Source organism: Urocitellus parryii, chromosome 8 (genome assembly GCF_045843805.1).
Source record: "Urocitellus parryii isolate mUroPar1 chromosome 8, mUroPar1.hap1, whole genome shotgun sequence".
NCBI lineage: Eukaryota > Metazoa > Chordata > Mammalia > Rodentia > Sciuridae > Urocitellus > Urocitellus parryii.
The window spans coordinates 74,748,537-74,776,303 of NC_135538.1; the positions used below are offsets into that span (position 1 = coordinate 74,748,537).

A 27,767-nucleotide genomic window follows, 5' to 3' on the forward strand; every position below is an offset into this window, starting at 1 on the left:
CCACTGTATCTGTCTCTCCATTTCCATGAATACAGACCTGTCACCATTTTTTTTCTTGCTTTTCCAGTAGAGGCTTACCAGATTCCTTTACCCCATATGCATCTCCTGCCAAACAGTATGCAACATTTTCAAGTTGTTATTCCTAAAACTCTGCCTGACCCCTACCACTTTCCCACTTCACCCTATTGTTCTTTAGGTGTTAACGTCAGAATCCTCACTGTAACCTTGAAGGGTCGACTCAGTTTGACCCTGACCTTCCCTTCTCCATGCCATACCAGACCTCTAATCTCACACATCAATCCTCCTTTATTAATTTTCCATTGCCGCTGCAGCATATCACCACACATGTAATTATTTAATGCAAAATAAATGTACTGTCTTACAGTTCTGTTGGTCAGAGGTTCGGTGCGTTCTCCTTTAAGTCAGAGTCTCTGCAGACCTGTGTTCTTTATAGGAGCTTAGGACCAGCTCTGACTACTTACCTTGCGTTGCTTCTAGAGGCCACGCACACTCCTTGGCTTGTGCCTCCCCTTGTCCGTCTTCATTCCATCTCTCTCTGAGATCCTTCCGCAGCCATGTTGCCCTCTGACTCTAAACTCAGCTGGGAAAGGTTCTCTGAATTTAAGGCCCTGCCTCATGATGAGATTGGACCCACGTGGATGATACAGAATCTCTATCCTATCCCCATACCCCAAGGTTTTTAATTTAATCACACTTGCTAAGACCCTTTTGCTGTGCACAATAACATCTTCACAGGCGAAAATCCTGGGGAGAGGAATTGTTCTGCTTACAAACACCCCATCCTTCAAGCCATCTATTAATCTGCTTCCAACTTTGCTTTCAGCCTCCCCTTTCCACGCACCCATTTTCCTCCTGCCTCACCAGGTTTTCATGATTATGTCTTTCTCTTAATGAGATAAGTATTCAGCACCTAATGTCCTTCTGTGACACACATCCCTTCTGTGACCCTCTCTTTATTTCCCTAAAATCTTCCATAGGAATCAGTTCTATGATGACACAGCACTTTCATGACTGAGAAAGAGGGGACCACTACAAAGCTGCCACAGAAATGGACCGAAAGGCATTGATGTTATGGTGCTTAGTAAAATCAACCAAGATTTACTTCTGAATTTTACAACACTGTATTAACTATTTTAATGTGAGTTTTCTTTAACCATTAACCAAGATTCTACTTTAATACAAAAATCTGGGAGCACTTCTGATAAATTGTTTATTAGCCTTTAAACAAACCTGACGCATTATTGAAGATTAGTGCTGTGCTGTAAATAAATAGGATTCACTTAGTCTCACCAGATGTCATGAATGTGGAACGACTAAGGAAGAACATAAAAAATGATTCCTAAGTGACCTTAGCTTTAAATTGCTTGTAGAAAAACACCTACACCAAGGAGGTGAGTGTCACATCAGCATAATGCCTGAGGACAATCGGAAGCTGATTTTCTTACTCATAGTTAATATAGTCATGCTGCTAATTTGTTAGGCACTAAAACAATTTTCTCATTGTATTTGTTCCTAATAAGTAAGGAAGAGTTCAGACTAGACACATTCCCAGGCTGCCAGATCTCACTGGGCTGTATTTCTCTCCTAAAAACTATATGCTTATGCCCCAGACTAAAACTCTTCCTAAGAATAACAGGTTTCAGAGGGTGAAAGCACAACAGCATTTCCTCAAAGAGAAGGGTAGAGTAGGCCTGGAAATACAGTTGGTCTGAATAGACTTACTGCTCCGCTTAAAGATATCATTGATATCTTTAAGGCTGTGATATTCCCCCAAGAGTACAATGATAAGAGAAGATGTTAAGGAGAGCTTGTTAAAACACAGCTGCATATAATCACATTCCTGAGTCAATTAGAGTACGTTTGAATATTTGGAAAATAAGTATCTCATTATTCTTTGAAAGTGCAGTAGTGCAATAGAAATAATAAAGACTGAGAGATCTTGGAGATATCAAACAACAGAATAAACAATTCTAAATCTGTTAGATTCCTTATCAATATGTCGGAAATAGCTAGTTGTCTTCCACAGGTCTCTTATTGCAAGGCTTACTGCAGCAAATAATAAAACTACCTGTTTGTTTCAGCAAACATAGAGAAGATGCCAAGATTCTAATCTAAAGAAATTTACTGTGTAGTAGGAAAGATCAGACATAATTATATAGCCAAATATGAATAGATACAATAAGAATATTGTGAAGTGTGAACATAGCATGGGAGAAAGTATCTCCTTTCTTGAGATATTTATTTGGAAAAGGTGGCTTTGGACTTAGATTTTAAGAAACGGGCAGAATTTGGGCAGAACTGGATATAAGAAAGGAAAGTTATAAACTGATTTTAAAACTCATATAGAAATGCAAAGGATGCTAAATAGCCAAAACAGCTATAAATAAGACCAAGGTTTTAAGATTTATTACAAATCTATGGTAATCAGGAAAAGTCGAATTAACATGGCGGGGGGGGGGGGGGATAGAACAGAATAGAATGTCCAACACATATACAGATGCTGATTTTCAATAAAAATTCAAAGACAATTCTGTGGGGAAAAGGGTCTTTTAAACAAACTGTGCTGGAAGTTAGAAACCCTCATATCTCATACATATAAAGAAAAACTCAAAATAGATCATAAACTATAAAATTTATATTAAAAACTAGATAATTATATCTGTATGACCTTGGGTTCAGCAAAGATTTCTTTGACATGACACCAAAACTATGAACTACTGAAATTTAAAAAAAAATTGAAGATTAGATGTCATCAAAATGAAAAAAAAGTTTGCTCTTCGGAGATAGAATTAAGCAAATGAAAATAGAAAGCCAAAAATCTTGAGAAACTAATTGCAGATGTGTTAAAGGACTTATTTCCAGAAAGAGCTCTCAAAATTTAATAATCAGACATCTAATAATTCAATTATCCAAAAACTTGAAAAAGCACTTCCCCAAAGATACACAGACAGAAAATAAACAGAAGGAAAGATGCTGAATCCCATTAGTCACGAAGTAAATGCAATCAAAACACAAGGTACTCGTAAACATGCATTTTAAAAAGCATAAAATTTAAAAGATTAATGTTACAACCTGCTGACAAAGAAATTGAGTAAACTGAATCCACATTCACTGAGAAATGTAAAGTGGTGCAACCATTTTGGAAAATTCTTAAAAAGTTTAAAAACTGTTTTCTATATATCCCAGATAATGCTTTTATAGGTATAGAAAAAATAAAATAAAAAATAAAAATATATAAAATAATTACTCTTAATAAGTTCAAAGACACAGAGGAGATGGTAGACAAAACATGATATTTTCATCAGTGAAATATACTAAAATATATTTCTAAGAAACATCAAACAGATATTTGAGAACTGAAGAAAGGAGTGTTCTTCCAGTTCTGGAGACATGATAGACTAAGCTGATTTGGATCTCATTTAAATAAAATTCTTAATAATGCTAGATAAAACAGAGCAACAACAAAAATGACACAGAGCTAAGCAAGAGGGAAAGAGAAGTTTCCAGGGGACAACAATAAAGAGGAGACTTAAAGCCAGACTGGTCAGCTTATGAGCTGATGGTACAGCTCCCTAAAGGGCTGAAATTCTAATATCCAGAAAAGGGGCTAATCCCAGGTGTAGAACCTCTTGGTGCAACATTTCCAGGTTGTTATTCCTAAAATCTGCTTGACCCATACCACCTTTCCACTTGGTTTACTGAGACTTTCTGCATAAAAGCTATTGGAAGGGCTGTAATGGTGGTGTGGGGAGACAAAGATGAACTTTGAGGTCATTGTAAGGACTCTGGCTTCTGCATGCAGTGAAATGAGAGGCCACTGCAGGATTTTGAGTACAGAAGTGTTATGGTTTGGAAGTGAAGTGTCTCCCAAAAGCTCATGTATGAGACAATGCAAGAAGGTTCAGAGGAGAAATGATTGGGTCATGAGAGTCTTAACCCAATCAGGGAATTAATCCCCTGATAGGGATTAACTGAGTGGTTACCAAAGGTGGGTAGGGTGTGGCTGGAGGAGGTGGGATTGGGGTTGTGGCTTTGGGGTATATATTTTGTATCTGGCGAGTGGAGTCTCTCTGCTGCCTGATCATCATGTGAGCTGGTTCCCTCTACCACATTCTTCCACCATGGGTGTTCTGCTTCACCTTGAACTCTGAGGAATAGAGCCTGCTATCTAGGGACTGAGACCTCTGAAACCATGAGCCCTCAAATTACATTTCCTCCTCTATGATTATTCTGGTCAAATCTTTAGTCACAGTAGTGAAAATGCTAGCTAAAACAAGAAGTAACTTACATTGCAAAAAGATCTTGGAGACTTCCATGTTGAAGATTTTTATAGAAGAGTTACAAGATTACTAAAATTAACTTAGCACAAAGGCGGATTAGTGCCTAAGAGACATTGCCCATTATTGTTGGTAATGGGTGCTATTCCTTTACTAGCCAGCACTCATTCCCAGCTACTGGGGATGTTGGCCAGTGCTCCCTTCTCTCAAGAATTATCCTTAGTCAAAGCTGAAGCTAACTTACAATGATAAAAAGGTCATGTCTGCCACAAGAGGGGTCCGACTCTGTTGTGCAATTTGTGCCACAGAGCTTCCTGTGAGATCAGAATGAGTCTCATCTCCAGCTGAGATGACATTCTTTTTTTAAAAATATTTTTAGTTGTAGATGGGCACAATACCTTTATTTTACTTATTTTTATCTGGTGCTGAAGATCGAACCCATGCCCCACACGTGCAAGGCAAGCACTCTCCCACTGAGCTACAGCCCCAGCCCTGAGATGACATTCTTGCTAGCTTGCCCTATCTAAGCTTCCGCCATCCCTCCCCTTCCAATAAATCACTTCAGTAGAAATCTTCATCTCAGGCTGTGTTTCTGTAGAACCTGACCTCAGGCTTAGGTAATTGTCTTTCTACTTATTATATTTTTAAAATTCAATTCATCCTCATCGTTTCGCTGGCAAAGACTGGCATTTCCAAACTCCTTGTGGGAGGTGTTAGACTCCATGGGTACAATTCAGACATGCCTGTGTACAAACTCCCCTATTCTTATACTTGACTATAGTCTGCTGTCCAAAGAGATGTTTTTGAAATGAAGTTTAATACTGTGTTAAAGTTTTAATATCCATCTTTATTAATTTTATTATGAATACACACTCAAAGCAATATGGGTCAAATCAGGTTCTCATTCATTTAAAAGGCAAACTATAATTACATGGACCACCCAACCCCACCTCCCAGGGGCCAGTTCTAACCCCTGAAGTAACAAGGCAAAATAAGACAAAGTCTCCTAAGCATATAAAATCTGTAGCCTATGTGAGGAATGAGAAAAATAGATTCTCTGATTACATACAGGAGGAAAATGCAGAAAAGGAGGAAGAAAAATCTTTGCCCATAGACACCAGAGTGGAAAAGATTCTACAAATGTGAACATATCCCTCCTCACTATCTCTGAACTCCATGAGATGCCTTCCCAGGTCCTAGAACTTGTTTTCTCTTGAAATGGAAATATGTAATTCCCAAGTTGGGCATATTTCTCTAGAGTTCTCTCACTAGCTATACAGTTACAAAATGAACTTGCCAAGGCTTGCCCTCACCTGGAATCACAAGTTTTCACAAAATGTATTCAAAAGCCCTAACTTTTAGGAAAAATAGTTTACTCTTTATATCCCAAACGCGTCTGTCTCAAGAATCAGCAGAGGCTACCAACTTTCTACCTCTGATCATGGGATGGCTGAGGTCACCTCCCTTAAGATACCTAAAAGCCTGGCCTACATAAAGGCTTTCTCTTTCTACCATGCACCATTTCTGGGTGGCATGGTGGATTATTGTCCTGCTAATAAGATTATTTCAGTAGTAATGAAACACTTCATATACACAGTCTATGTTCTGATAGTCTTGGATTGCTATCAAAAGTGGGGGAAATATTCCCTGAATTTAACCGGGGTGGTTGTGCATCTCTGAAAGATAATTCAGGAATGTTTAAAAGCACCCTAATTCTTTTTGATATTTCTTCAAAGTTGTCTTTTTCTAAAAATTCCAGATGACTTATACAATATATGTTTTAGTCATTTTAGGTTTAGGAGACAGTTCTCCAGGGAACTATCAATTTCTATATTCCGTATAGCAGAAACACTGAAAGCTGTTGTCTCAATTGTCTATTCATTGTTGTTTGGAGAGAAAATGATCTTAGAAGATGGAGATTGTGTTTTCCTCCAGCAGAAATCAGTCTTGTTTAGTATCTATTATTAAAAAAGATAATGTCTCCTTTAGGAGTAAAGTTCAAGTAGATTTGCTTGCAGCCCTTGCTAAAACATGAAGTCGGTTAATCTCAGGGCTATATTTGGAAGTGTTTTGAGCTACCATGATAGAAACTGCCTAGATTGCCTTAAGCAGACTGTCAGTAGGAGTATAGATACTAATGACTCTGTTAGTGAGGACTCAGAGGGAAATGGTAAGCATGGTAAGGGAAAAAATCATGTTTCATGATACACTTAAATCATGAGCAGACCATTGGTACAAATATGTGCATTAAAGGTGCTGCAGGTGGAAATGAAAGACGTATGATTGGAGACTAGAGGAATGGGGGATCCTTCTTTCATAGTGACAGAGTTCTTAGGAAATTGTGCCTTGCAGTTAATAATAAGAAAATAAAATCCATGAACAATGAACATGGGATATTTAGCTAAGGAGTTTTCCAAGCAAAGTCTTAAATATTAGGCCCGATTATTTTTTCTTGCTGCTTGTAGTAAGATGAAAGATGAAAAAAGATAAATTGAGGGAAGAACTGTGAAATGAAAAGGAACCAGGACTTGATGATTTGGGAAATTCTCAGACTATTCAGATCCCAAAAGACACTAAAATTTAAAAATTCACTCTCAGGGAATCATGCTAAGGAGAGAAAATGAAAGTTATGACAACTTTTGCTAGAATCTTGAAAGGAATAAAAAGGTAGAATATCTGAATACACAAAGGGCTCTTTGAAAATATTAGGAGTGTGATTTATGATCCTTTCATTTTTATGAGAAAAGTCTAGGAATAGAGATAAGCTTATTGGGAATGAGTGGTAGAGGAGTCTCCCTCTAAGGGAATGAATTCCTGTGATATATTCAGGAGAACAGCAATGTTCTTGAGAGTGTTATACCAGTCAACACTGCCAAATGAAAGGCACAAAAGCAAAGGAAGGCTATCAGAAACCCAAAATTCTACATGAAGGAAACAGGCTGGTGAAACTACTCAGCTGTAAACATGCACCACCTTTCAATAACAAGGAAGAGTGATTCCAAGGGCAGAGCTTCAGGCTCAGAAGATGCAGCCACAAGCCACAGGAGATTCCAGGCCTGTCAACCCAATGGAATTTTCTCAGTTGAACTTGAAATATCTTGGGACTGATAACTCTTTTCTCTTTTGAATGGGAATATTTATAGCTAGTATCTTGTGCTTGTTGCACCTTGTATTTAGGGAGAAAATAAGTTATTTTCTAGTTTTAGAGGTCCACAGATGGAGATTACCTCTTCCAAGGTGGCTCAGACCTGGGATTCACCAATATCTGACTTAGATGGTTAAGATAAAGAAACTTGGGAATTTTTAGCTGATAAGATATAGCAAATATATCAGACTTTGAGCTGATGCTGTAATTGAGTGAAACTTTGGAGTATGTTGGGATGAGGTGAATATATGTTGCATATGGAACATGATTCTTTGGGGATAAAAGAAAGACCAATAGGCACTTCATGTGTCTGTTGGTTTCTAGAAATTTTTGCAGATATGATCAAGTGAAGAATCTTGAAATGAGGAGATTATCCTAGGTAATCCAATGTCATCACCATAATTCTTATAAAATCAGAGGAGGTACAGCTGTCAGAGACAGAGATGTAAAGTGACAGAAGAGGTCACAGTGACATGGAGCATAAGTCAAGGAGTATGAGCAACCTCTGGGAACGTAGAAATGTAAGAAAATTAATTCTTCCACAGAGCCTCCAGGTAGAACAGAGCCCTGCTAAAACCTTGACATTAGCCCACTATTGAAGACTTCTGTACTCAGTAACAGAATACATTTGGGTTGCTTAAAGCCACTGAATTTGTCATAATTTGTTACAGCAGCATTAGGAAACAAACCTAGAAAAAACCTATATGAAGCACATGCAGCCTGCCATGCTATAATAAAGTTCTTGGTCTCTCTGACTAGGATTCTTGGTTTTTCTGGAAGCATCCATGATACCGTGACAAGCTAACTTATAAGGGGGGTAAAACTATAGACACTTCGTAATTCTTAACACTTAGTTCATAAAAATGATGGTAAAATGTTTTTCCAACTTTTGAATATCATTTAGTCTTTTAACAAATATACTTCTAAATGAGATACCTTAAAATCAACCTTAATAAGAAATAGTCCAGGATTTGTATTTGGTTAAGTAAATTATGAATAATATTCATATTATAAATTAATGAAATCAGCATTCTTGCTTTTTTTCTTGAATAAAAATATTCATGAAATAGCCAGTATCTATTTTTAAGAATTAGTTAACTTAGGTTTAATTATAATAAATAATCCATGCTTTGTTCTACTGTTTAGTGATAGAGTCTTAAAGAATAATATTTCCTTAAAAGACATTATGGGAAAGGGATTTATTTTGGTGGAATAATTCCTAAATGAAATTCCATGCATAACTAAGGTTACTTGTATCCCAGGATGAGTCAGCACTACCTACTGCAAGAAGTTAGGAGGCATTACGGATGTGAAGTAGTTTCTTTAGGATAAAAAACTGGATGTGTGAAAATAAAGAACCAGAGAAGATTCCTGTGTGGTCATATGCATTTATTCTGTAGCTTAAACAAGACAGGTGGTGAACAAATCCATAATGAAAATGCCACCAAGTGATTAGCAGCTGGCCATGCATACAGCTGATGGTGTTGTTTTCTAATGCTAGCAGTTCATTTGATTCCTTCATGAAATTAACTCTGTGTTGCCCTCATGTTAACATAATCCAGACCACCCTGGGTATCTGTTTATTATGTACAACACCCTGACCATCTCAGTTCAAAGTCAGATGGCTGTCATGTACACATCTGCCAAGTAACAGACAGCATGTAAAATTGTGTATATATGTTTGTATATGTGTATACACACATACATATGTATATAGGTGTTTATATGTATACACACACGCACATCTATGTATAGTTGTGGTGGTGTTGTTCTGAAGCCAATGGTACAGCACTGTGGGACAACAGATACACCAACACAGATACACAGAAGGTATTCCACTCACTCAGCTGACAACTTCCCTGCATTTCTTTGGGACAGAAATGCTATGTGAGGTCCCATGAGCTGGTACTCATTCCAAGGGGAACAGATCTATCCCCAGGTTTAAGCATGGGTGGCTGGAGAACCTTAGAAAATTTGTTTTAGCTCAACCCAGCAGTCAGGTTGGCCACAGTGACTGTGAGTCTCCTGACATCCTGGTAAAGGTCTCTGACTAAAGCATGACTCAGTTAAGGGTTGACTGAAAAATATAGAGACTGGAGAACTCCACAAGAGATAGGAGTGCCTAGTTTATACTGCTTTATGAATATCTCAGCTTGTCTTGGATGCAAAGCCATAAATTCACAGAATATTAGAGCTGGGATAGATCATCTACTCCAGATACAACCCCTGAAAACTAAAAATGTGGCAGCCCAGAGAGGAAAAACAACTTGCTAAAGGATCAGCAATGGTGGAAGGGTCAGATTAGAAAGCAGTGTGCTAATCCTCAGGAGTGCTGATGTGAGGCATCTGGCCAAATTTTTCAACAAGGAAAATGAGATAGCTTAAAATAAACACTTTAATCCAAAAAAAAAAAAAAACTCCCAAATGTGTTAAAAAGCAAAACATCAGCTCTCTTCTGAGGGCACTCTCCCTTTCTCCTTCTCCACCCCCCTAACTCTCTCTCACACACACATACATACACACAAACGCTTTTGGTGGATGGAGATATCTTGCCATACAAAGACAGAACCCACATCTTCAGGAAGACACAGAGCATGTGTTAATCTAGGTCTCTGTAGGAGGCTTGGGCAACTGGCTTATTTTCTAGAACAATGGGTGGTTCAGAAATCAGAAGATCATCCTCCCCAAAGGAGGAGCTCTGGTCTGTGTTCACAAAGTTGGGGATGTCAAACTTCATGAGCCTGTTCAGCTCCTCCTCTGGCTGCCTGCCTCTTTGGATGGCTTCCCGGAGTTGGACCTCGCTGTCGATGGCTGTGGTCTGGTGACAGGCTTTGGCCCTGTCCAAGTGTTCCACTTCGTTGATGTAGCAGTGAAAGAGCGACCGGGTCTCATCATTGCCCTGGCGAGAAAACACCTTGTCTGGCTCCAGAGGTTTCCCAAAGTCTGACACAAAACTGTTCATTCTGAATCTTTTCTCTGAAGACTCTGCATTGCTGTATAGAAAGTAAAAACAAAAGATTGCTTAGGCTGCAGCTCATTCACCTGCAGGATCATGGTTTTCTATGAGTAGGGCATGCCAGCATATTTCCACCAAGCACCTACCAACGTCCCTTTAAGGACACACACACAAACATCAGAAATGACAAACATCACTTTTGAATATATACAAATAAACCCAAGACAAAAGCATCAAGATGAGAACCCCTGGATCATCTGGAAGGCAAACAGCTTCCTAGGGAATCCCCCAATGTTCTGCACATACACCAGTGTATCTCAGGGGATTCTTCAAACTTCCACATCAAACTTGCTTGAAGTGCTTCTTAAAATACAAATCATGGTTCACAGATTCTCAGGTTCTTTGCAGATAAGCAAAGTAATGTATTCACAGAATCTCCAAGAATCGTTACTATACTAAAGTTTTGAACCACTGGCCTACATAATTTTACTTTAATGACTGATTATTTTCTCGGAGATTCCAGTTTTAAATGCTCCCTTCCCATCCCCAAACAAAAGATAAAGTGCCATGACCAAATTCTCATGGATCCTATTTACAGGTCTGGAAAAATCACAAATCTATCTCTAACCTCCAAATTATCAAGAACCGCCCAGATTTCAGATTGTCAGAAATCCTGGAAACTTTGCAATCCAGCAGATAAGGTATTTTATACAGCTCCACCTGCTAACATGATTGCCTGGGTAACATCTAGCCAGGAATTCTATCCAGAAGCCTGACAGTGATGGTGGTGGTTCTTTTACTTGTTTGATTGTTTTGTTAGTAAGAAGCCAGGTTAACAAATTTCATTGCCTGCTAATCTAGACAAATGTGTCAAGAAGATCAAGAGTACCACATCCACTGTTTCCTGTACTTAGAATTCACTTTAGACTCTGGATGTGTGCTTTAATGCAAATTTAAGTTGTCTTCTTTGTCTTTCTATAAATAACTTTTCCTTCAATTGTCACTTCCTTGGGTTTAAAAGATGTTTGAGAAAGGGGATGAGTGTGCCAGCAACCCATGATTAATTAGCTAAAATGTCACCCAGGATAGGGGACCTTAAAGCATTTAGAAAGCATATGATTAAGACAGCTGGCTGTAGTGATGCACACTTGTAATCCCAGCAGCTAGGGAGGCTGAGGCAGCCTCAGTAAGGTGAGTTCAAAGCCAGCCTCAGTAAAAGTGAGGCACTAGCAACTCAATAAGACCCTGTCTCTAAATAAAATACAAATAGGTATGGGCATGTGGCTTAGTGGCTCAATGGTGGAGTGCCCCCGGGCTCAATCCCCAGTATGCCAACCACCCCTCCCCCCACAAAAATAAGATTGCCAAAGCCAATGCCATTTCCAGATTCTGGGACCGAACAGCTGGGAAAATACTTTTCTGCCTGCCCAGGGCACCAGCTGAGCACAAAAGTAGACCCAGAAGCCCACTATGAGAAGTGAGCCTTCTTCATACAAGCACTTCTTGAAACTAAGAAGTGGCCCACAAGCCATCTTTGCTGAAGGACCATCATGCCCCCATGAACATGCATGCCCTATAGCTTTGTCTCGAGGATCTCTTATTGTGACAACAGTGCAATGTGCCTGATGTACCCGCCCCCCGAGAACAGAGAAAAGTTCATCTCTGTACTCTTAGTGTGGTAAATGTTAAATAATAAGTACATCTTCCTTTTCTTTTTTTCATTAACTGATAAACTAAAGGGGTCATTAGTATCTCTCATCTGCAAAATCACCTTCTATGGTTTCAGTTACCTGAGGTCTGAAAATATTGATGGAAATTTCCAGACATAAACAATTCATAAGTTGTAAAATGCCATTCTAAGTAGCATGATAAAATTTCACATAGCCCCGCTCTGAAGGACATGATCATTCCTTTATCCAGTGTATCCATGTTTTGGATGCTACCTGCCCTGGGGCAGCTGAAGAAGAGAAAATGAGAATACACGCATCCTCATGACTTTTATTACAGTATAGTGTTATAATTGTTCCCTGCATTTCTTTGGGACAGAAATGCCATGTGAGGTCCCATGAGTTGGTACTCATTCCAAGGGGGACAGATCTATCCCCAGGTTTAAGCATAGGTGGTTGGAGAACCTCATAATATTTGTTTTAGCACAACTCAGCAGTCAGTTTTGCCACAGGGATTGTGAATCTTTTATTGCTCTGACATCCTGGTAAAGGTCTCTAACTAAAGCATGACTCAGTTAAGGGTTGACGGAAAGATACAGAGACTCAAGAACTCCACAAGAGATAGGAGTGCCTAGTTTATACTGCTTTATGCATATCTCAGCTTGCACTATTGTATTGTATTCTACTATTTTGTTGTTAATCCATGCTTAATTTATAAATGAAGCTTTATTGTAGGTATGTATGCATATGAAAAACAATATACAAAAAAACCCAATATACACAGTGTTCAGTATTATTCAAAATTCAGCAAAACACATGCCCCATAGATAAGAGGGATTTTTGTATATAGAAAAGCGATGACCATGAACACTACTTGGTTCAATTAAGTTTCTATACCACCACTGGGTACTATCTTAAGTATAAAATAAATTCAATGAGTGTTTCTATTAATATATATACCTGTTTAACTACTATCCCAATCAAGACATAGAATATTTCCTTTATCTGGAAATTTTCCTTACATTCAATTTCCACCCCTCAGGTAACAATATTCTGACTTCTACTCCACTGACTAATTTTGTCTAATTCTTGAATTTCCAGTCAACTTCCACCTCTTATAGGTAATGTTTTGATATTTATCACCACAGATTAGTTTAGTTTATTCTTGAAATTCATATAAATGAAATAATAAATGTATAGTATTTTGTGCCTGGATATGTTTCTAAGATTCAGTCATGTTGTTGCATGTGACAATAACCTGTGCTTTTTCCTCCTGAGTAGTTTTCCATTGTATAAGTATACTACTATCTGTTTATGCATTCTCCATTGAAGGTCATTTAGGTTATTTCCAGCTTGGAGTAGTTGTCAATAAAGCCATGCACAGTATTGGAAAGTGTCTTCAAGATCATTTGACCCAGCTATCCCACTCCTCAATTTATACCCAAAGGACTTCAAACCAACATACTACAGTGATGCAGCTACATCAATGTTTATAGCAGCTCAATTCACAATAAACAAACTATGGAACAAACCTAGATGCCCTTCCACAGATGAATGGATAAATAAATGTGGTGCATATACACAATGAAATATTACTCAGCCTTAAAGAAGAATGAAATTATGGCATTTGCAGGTAAATGAATGGAACTAGAGAATATCATGCTAAGTGAAATAAGTCAATCCCAAAAAACCATAAACTGAATGTTTTCTCCGAGAAGCATATACTGATCCATATAGTATGGGGGGGGAACGAAGGAACTCTGGAATGTGCAGAGGGGAGTGAGGGGAGGGGTGGGGCAGTAGGAATGGGAAGGACAGATAGTAGAATGAGACAGACATTATTACAGACATTACATACATATATATTTCTGGTGTAACTCAGCACCATGTACAGCCAGAGGAATGAGAAGTTATGCTCCATGTGTTCTACTATCATGTTTAGCTAATTAAAACAAACAAACAAACAAACAAATAAATAAATAAATAAATAAATAAAAAGAATATATGGTTTTTATTGCTCTTGAATAAATTCCAAAGAGTAGAATTACTAAACTAACTGGTAAATGTATGCTTAACTTTACAAGAAACTATAAAGAGTTTTTCAAAGTTGTTGTTACAGTTTAGATTCTCACCAAAATGTATGAAAATTACTGTTGTTCCACATTTCTGCCAAGTCTGGCCATTGTTAGTCTTTCTAATGTTAATCATTCTGATGGAAATGAAATGGAATTTCATTGTGATTTAAACATGCATGTCTCTGATGTATAATAAAACCAATAAATTACCTTTTCTGAACGTCTGCACAAATCTTTTGCCCACCCTAAAAACTGAAATATTTTTTGTTATTATTGATTTGTAAAAGTTTTGTAATGTATTCTGAATACAAATTCTTTGTTACATATGCATATTAAAAGCATTTTCTCTTAATCTGTGACTTTGCATTTTCATTTTCTCAAAGATGTCTTTTGATGAGAAGAGGTCTAAATTTCAATAAGTGCAATTTTTCAATTCCTCTTTTATGTTAGTGATTTTTACACTGAAAATTTCAAAACATTACAAAGGTATATTAGAGAAGGCCTAAGTGTATGGAGAGACAGACCATGCTGGAGGATTGAAAAGCTTTGAGTAGAAAATCACATAAACACAGAATAAGCTAGATCAGTTTCCTTCTTTGAACAGCTGAAAGCCCTTCAGTTTTGGTCTATTTGTGTTCATTCTTTAATATCTTTCAATGGTTGATTTTCATATTTTGTCCATATCCTATAATTGATATCTGTAAGATTATTCTGCAACAAGGTCTTCTACCATTACTAGAACTGTAACACACATGCCTAATTTCTCTTGGCCCTTCATGAATGATCTATGGTGTCATCTCCTGTAAGAAGCCCTCCCCGATTCTCCCAATCTAGGTTAGGATGTTTCTCTCCATGTTCTCTCTCTGTATCATGCCCATTTCTTTACTTCTCTGTCACCCTAACCAAGATTGTACATTCTTGAGGGCAGGCACTATGTTTCTTACCTATGTCACAAGTACCCAGGACAACACTAGGCATATAGTAGGTGCTCTAAACACTTTTGTTAAATGAATGACTGAATGCATCAGTCATGAAGAGATCTTAAAAGCCAAGCAACCCTTGTATTGACAGGATACCTCTTCTACAGCTTCTATGAGGTTGGAAATAAATTCAAGGGCATGCACAGCTAAGGTTTAGAAACAGTAGCAGATGAACCTAGGAGAGATGATTGACCCCAGCTGTGCACTCCAGAACCCATGATATGAATAAGAATAAGAAATGTAGGGATGTCAACTGGCTAGCAACTGATAACTACAATTAAGAAAAGAATATGAAGTATTGCCAAAAGTGATCTATAGATTCAATGCAACCCTCATCAAAATACCAATGACATTCTTCACAGAACTAAAAAAAAAAAAGTCCTAAAAGCCATGTAGAAGAACAAAAGACCCAGCATAGCCAAAGTGATTCTGAGCAAAAAGAGCAATGGTGGAGGCATCGCAGTACTCAATCTCAAATTATACTACAAAACTACAGTAACAAAAACAGCATGGTTTTGGCATAAAAACAAACATAAAGATGAATGGAGTAGAAGACACAGTGACAAATACACATAGATAAAGTCATCTGATCCATCACAGAGGTGACCAAATCATAGACTGGAGAAAAGATAGCCTTGTTAACTAACTGCACTGGGAAAACTGGATAGCCTTATGTAAAAGAATGAAACTAAGTCTTTCTTGCCCTGCAAAACAATCAACTCTAAGTGGTCGAAGACCTCAGGATTACACTGGAAACACTGCAACTACTAGAAGAAAACATAGGATCAATATGCCAACATTATGGTGCAGGCACTGACTTCTTTAATAAGACTCCTAAAACTTAAGAAATAAAACCAAGAATCAATAAGTGGGAAGGTATCAAATTACAGCAAAGATAATAATTAAAAGCATGAAGAGAGCAACTACAGAATAAGAGAAGATCTTTGACAGATATTTTTCCAGCAGGAGATTAATATCCATAATATATAAAGAACCCCCCAAAACACCAGAAAATAAAATAACCCAATCAATAAATGGGCAATTGATCAAAACAGATATTTCTCAAAAGAAGAAATACAAACTATCAACAGATACATGAAAAATGTTCAAGTTGCTCAGCAATCAGGGAAATGCAAATAAAAACTACACTGAGATTTCATCTCTTCAGTTAGAATGGCAATCATCAAGTATGCAAATAACAATTGGAAAGGATGAAGAGGAAAAGATACGCTTCTACATTGTTGATGGAACTGCAAAAATTAGTACAATACTTTGGAAAGCAGTATAGTGAGTCCTCCAAAAACTCAGAATGGAAGCAACATATGACCAAGCTATCCCAAACCTTAGTATTTACCCCAGAGAACTAAAATTAGAATACTATACTGATATATGCATACCAGTGTTTATAGTAGCACAGTTCTCAATAGGCAAGCTATGAAACCATCCCAGATACCCATTAACAGATGAATGGATAAAGAAAACAGGATATAGATAGATAGATAGATAGATAGATAGATAGATAGATAGATAGATAGATAAATGCCTTTTATTTAGCAATAAAAAAAGAATGAAATTATGTTATTTGCTAGTAAATGGATGGAACGGGAGAATATCATACTAAGAGAAATAAGCCAGATCAGAAAGTCAAAAAAGCTAAAGAGGATCTCAGAAATAGAAAGTAGATCATCAGAGTAGAAAAAGGAGATAGGAAGAAAGAAGGGGAGGGCATGGGGAAGAACTGGAGAACAAAATCTACCAAATCATTCTATATCCATGTATGAATATACCACAATGAATCTTGTGTTTGCATATAATTATAATGCACTAATTAAAATAATAATAATAATAGAAGGGAAATCAGTAGAGTAGAACAAGCAAATTAGAAGAAAGATAGGAGGTAAGAGAAATAGGGAATTACTGGGAAATGGGATTGATCAAATTACATTAAGTGCATGTGTAAGTATATCGTAAATTCCACTATTTTGCATAATAAAAGAAAAACACATGAACAATATTTCTTAGAAACTTGAGACTCACTAAGAATGTCAATACCTTTACTTCTGCCAGGTTCCTACCCATTCTATATTATGTCATCATGAAATTGAGATCTAGCTACTATGTTACAGGAAGTTCTCCTGTATCTTCCTAAGGTTTAAAAACCACTCCTGTTTATTTTGATAGAAATCTGAATCCATTTATTTTTTCATTGATTTGTTTTGTGAATTTGTACTCTTCATTTTCAATTTGGACTTAACTTACTGACTGCAAAATCACTGAGCTACCCCAACCAGAACAAAGGCTGATCACACTGTTCTGACTCTTGGCCTTTTCTTCTCACCCTGGGCTGCACTGTGTATTCTTTGCACATGTGGAATTTTCTAAACCTGAACAGAAAGTAACTCACAAGAAGATCCATCCAGTCCTCTAGCATCTGCATAGTGATTGTCATTACTCTCCTTGGCCTGCCTTCCCACACACAAACTTTCATCAACTCCCCAACCTCTTTTGCCTGATATTCCTGACTTCCCACTCTCTTATCCCCTTCCATTGTCTACTTCTACCAGTCCCTAGCTAACCTTAAGGTCCAGTCACATGGGAACTGATGGCCCTTCGGTGGTGTGCCTCTGCTTGTGCTATCCCACCAAACAGGTCAGCCCACTCCTTTGTCAAAATCAAATTCCTTCTTCAGGATTCAACTCCAATGTCCCTGCCTCCATGGAGACTCTGATCTCTCAATAGGAAGGAATCTGTCCATCCTCTGTGTTCCTGTCATATTTTCCTGACCTTCTCTCACAGAATGCCTTATTTTCTGTCTTGAGTAAGAGCTATGTATATGGTCTTTTCTCTCCTATATACTGACATGCATATTAGGCTCATCTTTATATCCCTCAAGGACCTTGTAGTATTTAGACCTCAATGCATGCTTTAGGAAAGATTGTGTACTGAACAACTGTATTGTAGTGGCACTCCCTTCTCCACAGAAAATCTTAACTAAGTTTCTCCAGAAATCTTCACCATAATTGATTTTAGGACTATTAGCTAAAGAGTCTCTACAAAAGAGTTCAATGTAGTAAACTTTGTATTTTCCTGTTATTCTATTTTTACTTGGCCCTGGCCTGGAAGAAATCAGCACTCCAGGTGCTGAATGCCCCCTTACTAGTTTGTCACAAGTATTAATCCAGTATTGTAGTTTGTAGAAGTGTGTTTGCAAATGCAAAGCATAATTAAAAAAAAAAAAAGATCCTTTAACAAGGCCTCTGGCCTTGAGCTGGGGCTTCACAGAGACATCTACATTCCTAAGACAAGAGAATTTACCAATTAGGCTCCATGGTAACAGCTGACAGGGGGAGGGAAGAAAGGGGAGAAGAAGCTCTTCCCTTCTAAGACACTGTCCTTGATGGGTTAACTTGCCCAGAATAGTGAAAGGCAAAGCTGCTTTTATGTGAACCTCTGCAGACTGTGAACTTCTGAGCCCCTCCCCTCATACACTGGGTATAAAGTTCTGAAACTACCTGAACTCGAGGTTCAGGGGGATTGATTGGTTACAGCAAGAGCTTTGCCCTCTGAACATGGCTACAGCTAAATAAACCTACTTCCTATTCCTATTTGGTGTCTTGCCTCATCTGTCCCCTGCAACAGTATCTGTGGGTTTGCTCAAAGCCCTGACTTCTATGAAAGGCACCTCAAACTCCCAGTTTGTCTTTCTATGATGGAAAGACCAGTAAAATCAGGAGAACAGACTACCCAAAACCCCATCTGCAGAGGGACAACACAGGTAATATTCTGAGTTATTTCCCTAGGGATTGTCCAGATTTATAAGGGTGTTTATGGATTAAGTGCTTGCTGCTAATGTTGAGTCTTTTCATGCTGAGGACTATCTCCATCCACTCATGAAAATCAAATGCAAATCAGCTTTGGAACACCTGGTATTTCCTGGAAGACACACAAGCTATAAAAAGACCTACTAAGAATAATACTTTCTGAGAGAAAGTAATAATAACTATCAAAATTTATGGAGCCAAAGGCTGTAGTTAGTGCTTTAGACTATGTCATAATCCCTAAGAGAGGTGCTGAATGAACTGTTGTATAAAAGGCCTTTTGGTTGATTTCATGGAGTGCTAACTTACCAGGGATATGTCAGTCTATACAGAACAGGGAAGATTCTACCACCTTAGAACCACCCTCAGCATAGCCCTGAGCAAGCTGTAGCTGTGCACTCAGTTAACACTGCTTAATTGATAGGGAATTAAAAGCCACTCCTGAACAAAGTTTTACAGATGGAGCCAGGTATATAAAGGCATCAGACTTTCTACCTGTTCACAGTAGTAGACATCTTGGGATGTCAGGACTTCCGAGACAACCACTCACTACATGTGCACTTTACCAGCCAGTCTTAGGGCCAAGGCCATTATCAAAGCTTTTGACCACTGACATTTTCTTGCTATTAGCTCTAGTTGACTATACCCATCCTTTAAGGGAGCACTGTATTCAATGATATGACAATTTGAGATAAAATGTGATTCCCATTTTTAAAAAGTCAGGAGCAATCCTGTACTCACCCCTAAATGAATAACACCCCTACCTAGATGAGGGGCACATTGCAAAGGCTACAAAAGGAGGGTATTCGAGATATGCAATGGTTAAGGCTTGATAAATTTTTAAGAACTCCAAAATATTCCACATCAAAATGTAATTCAGGCCTTTCCCATCACTCTCTACCTGGCAGATTTATGATAATGGAGCTATAATGCTCTAACAAGGCAGCATTTAGAATTCAGAGCAAATGACTCCTCAGCTGAAAAAGCAAGAGGACTGGTTCTTTATCCTCTCTGTCTATATAAAGTATCCAGATGAGAGCTTTTTTTTTTTTTTCCCCTTTCACAACCGAAATTATTCCAAAGGAAAACTGATCCTAATCAAAGCTGTTTCTTAGGCTTAAAAGCTTAACAGTCAGGTTTCCAACAGTCTTTCCCACTCTGAGGTCTGCTCTGAGGACCCTGTGGTCCCAGATACCTGATTTTCTTCTCTTTAAAACACAAAGCAAGACCACCCTACCAGGGGCAGTCAGGTGGGCGTGGCTAGTTCCGACCAATGATAAGCGGCGAGAGGAAGGGGTGTGTGCCACCTTGGAGAACAGCAACCCAGGAGGCTGAGGGTGGAGACACGCTCTGTCTCTATTCCTCACTGATTATTTTCCTTTCATTTAAAATGTTTGTTGTGTAGAGGATTTTTCCAACCCCTGGTGTCTGGGGATAGCTGAGGGATAGGCAGAATTGCTCCTTTTGCCCTGGCATTTATTACAATTCCAGTGCAGGCTGAAGAAATAAAGAACTTGCCAAAAACTGTGTGACAAGACACAATCATAAAAATAAGTGCTGCTGCCGGGCAGTGAGGAATAGACACCAAATATAAACATGTTAGGATTTGTGTGAAAATACTTCCATTTACTCTCCCAGGACTCCCTCTACTCTCTTCATCATCCGTCTCTGTGCTCTGGGGAACTGGCCTTTGAAGAAGCCTCTGGTTATTGATTGTGTTCAGTCAACAAAGACCAATGGTAAGAATGCAAAGGAGGGGGCAGAGGCCACCTCATAGTAGCAAGTCCATAGCCAACCCCCTTCCTACACCCCCTGGAAGAAAACCCAGCATGGTACTAGATTCTGCTTCTTTAGGTCCCTCTGGAGTGGACGGACATTACAGACTTACTCTTGGTGTGGGGCGCCTGTCTTGGTCAGCAAGGTCAGCACAAAAAACATGAAAATCACGAAGACTGCAAGGCCAACCCAAAATCCAATCACGATGGAATCTGCAAGATGGTTAATACTGGGATTAGTATTTCACAGGAGCTTAAAACATAAAATTCAAGGAATACAAGCTTTTCGGAGATGCCTTAGTCCATGATAGGAAGTCAACAATCTCATTGCTGAGGCTGGCTTTGAACGTGTGGTACTTTTGCCTCAAAATCCCAAGTAGCTGGGATTATAAGCATGCACCACCATGCCCAGTTCATTCTGAATTTTCTGAACTATATTAAGATTACTTTTGTGGGAATACAGTAAGAATAATTAGCATTTAAAAAATGATTAGAGCTTTTATGCTAAATGATAAAATAAAATGAATTATTATAATTAAATTATGTATATATAGCATTTCTTCTAAAGTTAAAAAAAAAACAGTTCAATTTACTCTGCATAATTCATACTTTCCTACCACATGTCTACTGCCTAGAGGTTAACAATGTTTATTCAGCACTCTGGATGCAAACTAATGTATTATTCCTAGAGTCTTAAATGTAAGTGCCATACAAATAACAATTTCTTTATACTTTGCCTTTTAATATAGTGGAAATGAGGCATAGAACAAGACATCTGGACAAGGACCAAAAAATACATGTACTCCATGTACTAAAGGGCAGTACATGGAATAATAAAAACTCAGTTGTTTGGGCCTGGACTATCTAGAAGCATTGAGCAGATAACATTTCTATACAGTCTACTTTATCAACTGCTGTGAAGAAAAAAGAAAATTATAAAATTATATAATTCTAAAATGTTATATTGAAGTTCTCAACTTATAATTTAGTCTTGTTTAAGTGATTGATATTTTTCAAATCTGTCACTAAGAAGATATACCTATTAGTGCACCATTTCACACTGTGAATAGTACACTAATCCCCAGCAGGTCTCTACTTCCCTAGTCAAGCAGGAAGCAGAGGTGGAAGATCAGGTTCATTTAATATGGTCCAGTTTCTACCCCTTCCCTCTGTCCCACAAGGAACCAATCAAAAAGCAGCACTGCCAGCGCCTCGGGAGGCTGAGTCAGGAGAATCACAAGTTCAAAGTCAGCCTCAGCAAAAGTGAAGCACTAAGAAACTCAGTGAGACCCCCATCTCTAAATAAAATACAAAAAAAAAATAGGGTTGGGAATGTGACTCAATGGTTGAGTGCCCCTGAGTTCAATTCCTGATACTCCCCTGCCACCTGAAAAGGAAAGCAGCACTAACATGGGGCAAGGGTGGCTCACAGCCCTAAGAGAAGTTAGGCGGTGCAGTTATGGGTTGCAGAGTTGGGGAAAAGGAGGGGCATGGTTAAATTTTGGGAATTCCTGAAATGCAATAGCATTTGCAAATATTTCCATAATAATGTGGTATCCATGTTTCCCTAGATAGATAGAATTCTTTAAGTAGCTCTGCTTATTCACATTCCACTTCATACAAAATTCTGCTTCTTCAAATTATTTCCACTAATTTCTCAACCTCAACCTCATTCTCTGCCACATGATCAGATCCAGGGCACTATCTCACCCTGAGCTCCTTAGGATCTCCAGGGAACACTGGAGATCCTCATCTCATCCCAGGAACACTCAAATTATCTCGCTCTATTTCAATGGCAAGTTTCAGGCAGAGGTGCTCGTCTTCCACAAAGCATGCTGCTGTTAAGACGTCCGAACAGAGGTGTACCCCCAGTGAGGTTCCAATGAGGCCAGGTAACTAAGGAAGTCAGAAGAAGTGTTCATTCTAAGGGGTCCTACCAAAGCCAAGTCGCCACACATTGCGTTGTCTACGCACAATTGGGAGACTAATTACGGTAAGAGGGCAGAACAAACTGCCCAGGGAAATTCCAAATGGAATGAGTCACAATAAAATAATTCCCCTTAATCACAATGAATCCCACTTGTACATATAATTATAATACATTAAACATCATCATGATCATCATCATCATAGAAAGAAGATCAGTAAAGTAGAGCAGCAGATGAGGGGGAAGAAAGAGAGGAGGTAAAGGGAAAGAGAATGAGTGATCAGATTACGTGCATGTTCAAACATGCCATAATGAATCCCACTATTATGCACAATTATAATATACCAATTAAAAATTAAAAATAAATAAAATAAAATACCTCCTCTCAACCTCAACTTTAACAAATAGAATGAAACAAGAGAGCTGAAAGCTGATATGATTTTTTTCTCCCCCCTAGGGTAAGACTACAGTAATCATCCTATTTTACTGTGCCCTTTTTCCCACCTCCTAGGAATAAATTATGATCTTTTTATTTCATGGTTGTATAAAAAGTGTTAATATACTTTATCTACAAGGGGTTCAGAACATCAAAGCCAGCACTGTCCTCACACAATTCTGGTTCCTAAAGAGTTAGGGTCAGTTTTGTGATGAATTTCAGCCAAGGAGCCAACAGAGACATGCTCACATTTGTCTCAATGACACATTTTATCCTAAGCTTTTGCAAGTATGAGCTCTGCATCTCACCCTGAAGACCTGACTTCCTGCTGACTTCCTGATAATGCATGTATCTGGCATTACCTGCAAGTTGGAATACGGAAAAAAAGTATAGAATTTTCCAATGGCTTCAATTTTTTAACAGAGTAGATTCACTAAAACATAGGTTTCTACTCATTGGTTCATAGGCTTTGCTTCTGTCTCTCTAAGAATATACTGTCTCTCCGAGACAGTCAAACCTTTCATTAGTGATCGGTTTCTCTCCCTCTCTTTGTAGCAAGCTCATGAGAGATTTGTCTGGGTGTGCTATTTTTGTAATGTTTCTCATTCTTCTATTCTCATTTTTCTTTTGAACTCATTCTATCACCCTTTTATCCCTACCACTCCTACTAAAACTATTTTTTAAATCATTGCCAGTAGCTTGTACATTGTAAATCCAATGGCTGTGCCTTAGTCCTCCACCAGCTCGACCTAATGGCAGCATTTGACAGAGACCATTATCTCAGCCCTGAAAAACCCTTTCTTCAGTTGGCTTACAGAAAACCACAATTGCACAGTTTTCTTACTCTTTCTGTACATTCTTCTCAGGTTCCTTTGCTCCTTCTTTTTCAATTTCTAAACATTAGTGTACCTTGGAGCACAGCTCTTGAACCTCATCAGTTTTCTTTTTTGTTTTGTTACCAAAGATTGAACTCAAGGGCCCTTAACCACTGAGTCACATCCCCAACCTTTTTTATATTTATTTAGAGAAAGGGTTTCATTGAGTTGCTTAGGGCCTTGCTAAATTCCTGAAGCTGGCTTTGAACTCACAATCCTCTTGCCTCAGCCTGTGATGACAGGCATGCACCACTGTGCCAAGCCCTCATCAGTTTTCAATCTACTTAACAACCCCCGCACCCAGTTTCTTGGCTTTGAATATCATTTTCATGCTGATGATTCCCAAATTTTCACCTTTACCTCACATTTTTCCCTGATGTCTTCTTGGATGTCTTAAAAGTGTCTTAACAGGTCCAAACCTCAAATCCTGAAGTTGCTCTCTGAAACCTGCATCTGCCTTACTGTCCCCTGTCTCAGTTAATGGCAATTCCAACCTGCCAGTTCCTCTGATAACAAATCTTTACAGCATCCTTGACTCTTTCTCTTACACTCTTTGGCAATCCACTGGCAAATCCTATCAGATCTATCTTTTAAAAACATCCAGAATTTATGCATTTCTCACCAATCTACTGCCTGTACTCTGTTCAAGTCACCATTGCCAGCTGTCTGGACTATGGTAATAGCCTCCTGACTGATCTCTGCTTCTAATCTCGTCCCTTTCATTCCCCAGTTGCAGAGTGAGCCTATTGAAACCTACGCCAGATGCCATTCCTCTGCTTCAGACCCTTAAATGACTTCTCATAGTAAAAGCCAAAGTTCTTAGCATGACCACTAAGGTCCATGCCCTGGTTCCCCCTCATCTCCTGATGTTCGCCCTGGCATCCTGCTCGCCTCCTTGTTGTTTCTTGCATATTCCAGTTCGTTCTGGCTATGGAGACTTTTTTTTGGAAGGTTCTTCCTTTGGATGTTTCATAGTTCAGTCTTGCATTTCCTTCAGGTCTTTTCTAAATTCTCTCCCTCTCACTAGGACCTTCCATGGCCACACTATCTTATATCTACCTCCACATTTCACTTCACTTTCTCCATTCTATTTTCCCTCTTTTGTCACCATCCAATATAGTTTGTTTATTTAGGTTATCTATTGTATGTCTCTCTCACTAGACTGGGAGCTCTGTAAGAGGAGGTATTTTTGTCCCTTTTCAGTTCTGTCTTGTATCCCCAGAGCTTAAAATGGAGCTACATATAAAAGATGCTCAGTACGTGCTGAAGGGATTAAAGAACAGATTTCCACTTTGTTGACACACCAAATGTGTGTCAGATACATGCCTACCTCCAATGCATCATAAGGTTTAACATCAAATTTAAAACTCAGGGCAGTTGGGCTAGGGGTGTAGCTCAGAGGTAGAGCACTTGCCTAGCATGTACAAGGCCTGGTGTCCCATCCCCAGCACTGCAAAACAAACAGAACAAACAACAAAAACAGCAACAAAAAACCTGAAGGCAAAAGGAAATTTCATAACGACCTTTAGAGATTGTTTCTCAGAAGAAACTTCCTTTGAAAGTAGAAATCTTAATTTTAGTAGGCAGAGGAACTTAGTCTAACTAAAGATGTGCCTATGTACAGAGCACAATATAGGAAGAGGAAATGAAGATAACTGGTATGGTCATTCTTAGCCTTAAAAAGTGCTTCCCCTTGAAATGTTCCCGTTCTACTCTTTTCACCTAACTAGTTTTATATTTTGTTCAACAAAACAATGTGTCACACTTGAAGGTGAGAATCATAGCTTTTTAAAGGGTAAGCAACGATAGCCATATGAACATTATAATAGTTGACTTAATCTTCTCCAGGTCCTATATATCTGGGGGGAGGGTTTGTTTTCCATTCTTATCTCTGTCTCATGTATTCAGGTTTCTGATGTTAGCAGCCTTTACTTGAATCAGATCTGTTATATCAGAAGAGTAAGCACTTACTTAGGCATTCTTGTATTTTCATGATGTGAATGTTGAGACAGAAACAATCCTCATTAACGGTATAGTTAGTAAAGTAAGCATGTAATGTGTCACAGCTCTGCCTATGTTTTATAGGATGTTTTTCAAGCTATAAACATTTCTAGATGAAATGATTATACTCAAAAAAGATATTCAGCTATCTCTGGAAATGTGCCAACCAAAATTATAGCAGCAGGTCTGTCATCTGTGCCCCTTGGACTAAGAGAAAGGAGCAAACACAAAAATAAAGTTCAGGTAGAAGTATACATTACAGGGAACTATGTAGCAGTTTTCCCAGTCATTTATATTTCCCCTATAATTCCTAAAAAGTAACTGTCCTTACATAAAGGTTATCCCAGAAAAACAACAGATTAAAGAATCTACATGACTCTTAGAGGGTGATTTCACACCAAGACCATAAGAGTCATTATCAGATAATTAATGTCAGCATAATGTCAGTACTTCCCCCCCCCCCAATAAATACTGGGCAAATACCAATAAAGAAATGAGGAAATGTATTGAATTATTACCAGGGGAAAATGGATATAAAATTTAGTTAATGACTTTTGCTTAAGGAAGAAAGATTAAAAGTCCTTCTTGCATTAAATGGGAATAGCAAATGGGTGTGAGGATCACAAATGCCAAAACTGGTGAGAGGGGGAAGTGGCCAAGAAATAAGTGAGCAACGAAGGGATTTCCTTTGCTACATTTGCATCTCTAATTCTGATCTCTCTTCTATCTCCTAGTGTCTCACATCAGTCTGGACCAGCTAAGAATCTAAAATGTTTGCAGTGTTATGCATATTCAGTTTGAAACAACTCAGCCTCCCAGGGATATTGATGAAACTTCCAAACAGGACCTGGAAGTGGGCAGCAGTTCCTGCCTATTATATCAACTCCACTTAACAAAACAGGATGTTTCACGCTGGCTACTCAGCACTGGTTATGAAGGGAGTTGAATAGTAGCTTTTCACAGAATTACCTTTCCTTGTTTTGAGCTGGATCATTAATTGCCCCAATAACATGAAACACAACTCATGCCTGTAGCAACAAATTGGAAATGATGGCAGGCTATTCTTGCCTGTCGTTGTGAACACATATAGACTGCTCTCCACAGATCCAGAACACCAACTGGGTTTAAAGGATGCCACTGACTATTTGTTACAAAAGAAAATTCTTCAAATAATAGTTCCAGATTCTATTTTTGTACACATTTTTGTTAATTCAAACATTCATAGTTTGGGGGAGTTGGCATAGAAAATTCCAAAACAAGCAAGCAAAAAACCTCAGTCTGAGATTGACACTGACTCACATTCTCCAACTAAGGGAATATTATCTCCAAATAAGTCCTTTGTGAATCAGAATCTCCATGGCCCCCATATCATACCATCTTTGAGCAATTAGCCCATGTGTGGAAAGGGCATTTTGTGGGGTTTTAGAGGTAGAAGACAGAGTTCCACAAGACAAGAATGTTCACGGGGGATTTCACAGGTTAAGACAAATATATATTATGCATACAAGGGGGAATTGTATAAGACTTACATTTGTGAGCCTTCAGTCCTTCAAAGGAAACTGGTCCAATCTCATAATACTCATACTCCCAGGTGTAATCAGAATTAGATGCGGATTGCTGGGAGGTTCTGTTAGAAATTAACCTCTGGACAGACATCTCCACACTGCAAAAATGGAGAAAGGCAAGTGCAGAACTCGTTAATTGACTCAAGACTGCACAGTTATCCTAATTATTCTTGAACACACACAGGAGTTCAAGGGTAAAAAGCTAAAAGAATTCCTACCCACTTGGTCAGGGAAAGGTTTTCACAGGCT

General features: G+C 38.5%; 1 protein-coding gene across 1 annotated transcript; it reads right to left on the reverse strand.

Annotated features, from left to right (window-relative positions):
• Positions 1–10,042: 10,042 nt before the first annotated feature.
• On the reverse strand, positions 10,043–27,609 carry Mrap2 (melanocortin 2 receptor accessory protein 2). Its single transcript, XM_026411454.1, has 3 exons — positions 27,483–27,609; positions 20,828–20,927; positions 10,043–10,436 (listed from the first exon to the last, which is right to left on the reverse strand). The coding sequence occupies exons 1-3, from the start codon at positions 27,607–27,609 to the stop codon at positions 10,043–10,045; spliced, it is 621 nt and encodes a 206-aa protein (XP_026267239.1).
• Between the last annotated feature and the right edge of the window lie 158 nt (positions 27,610–27,767).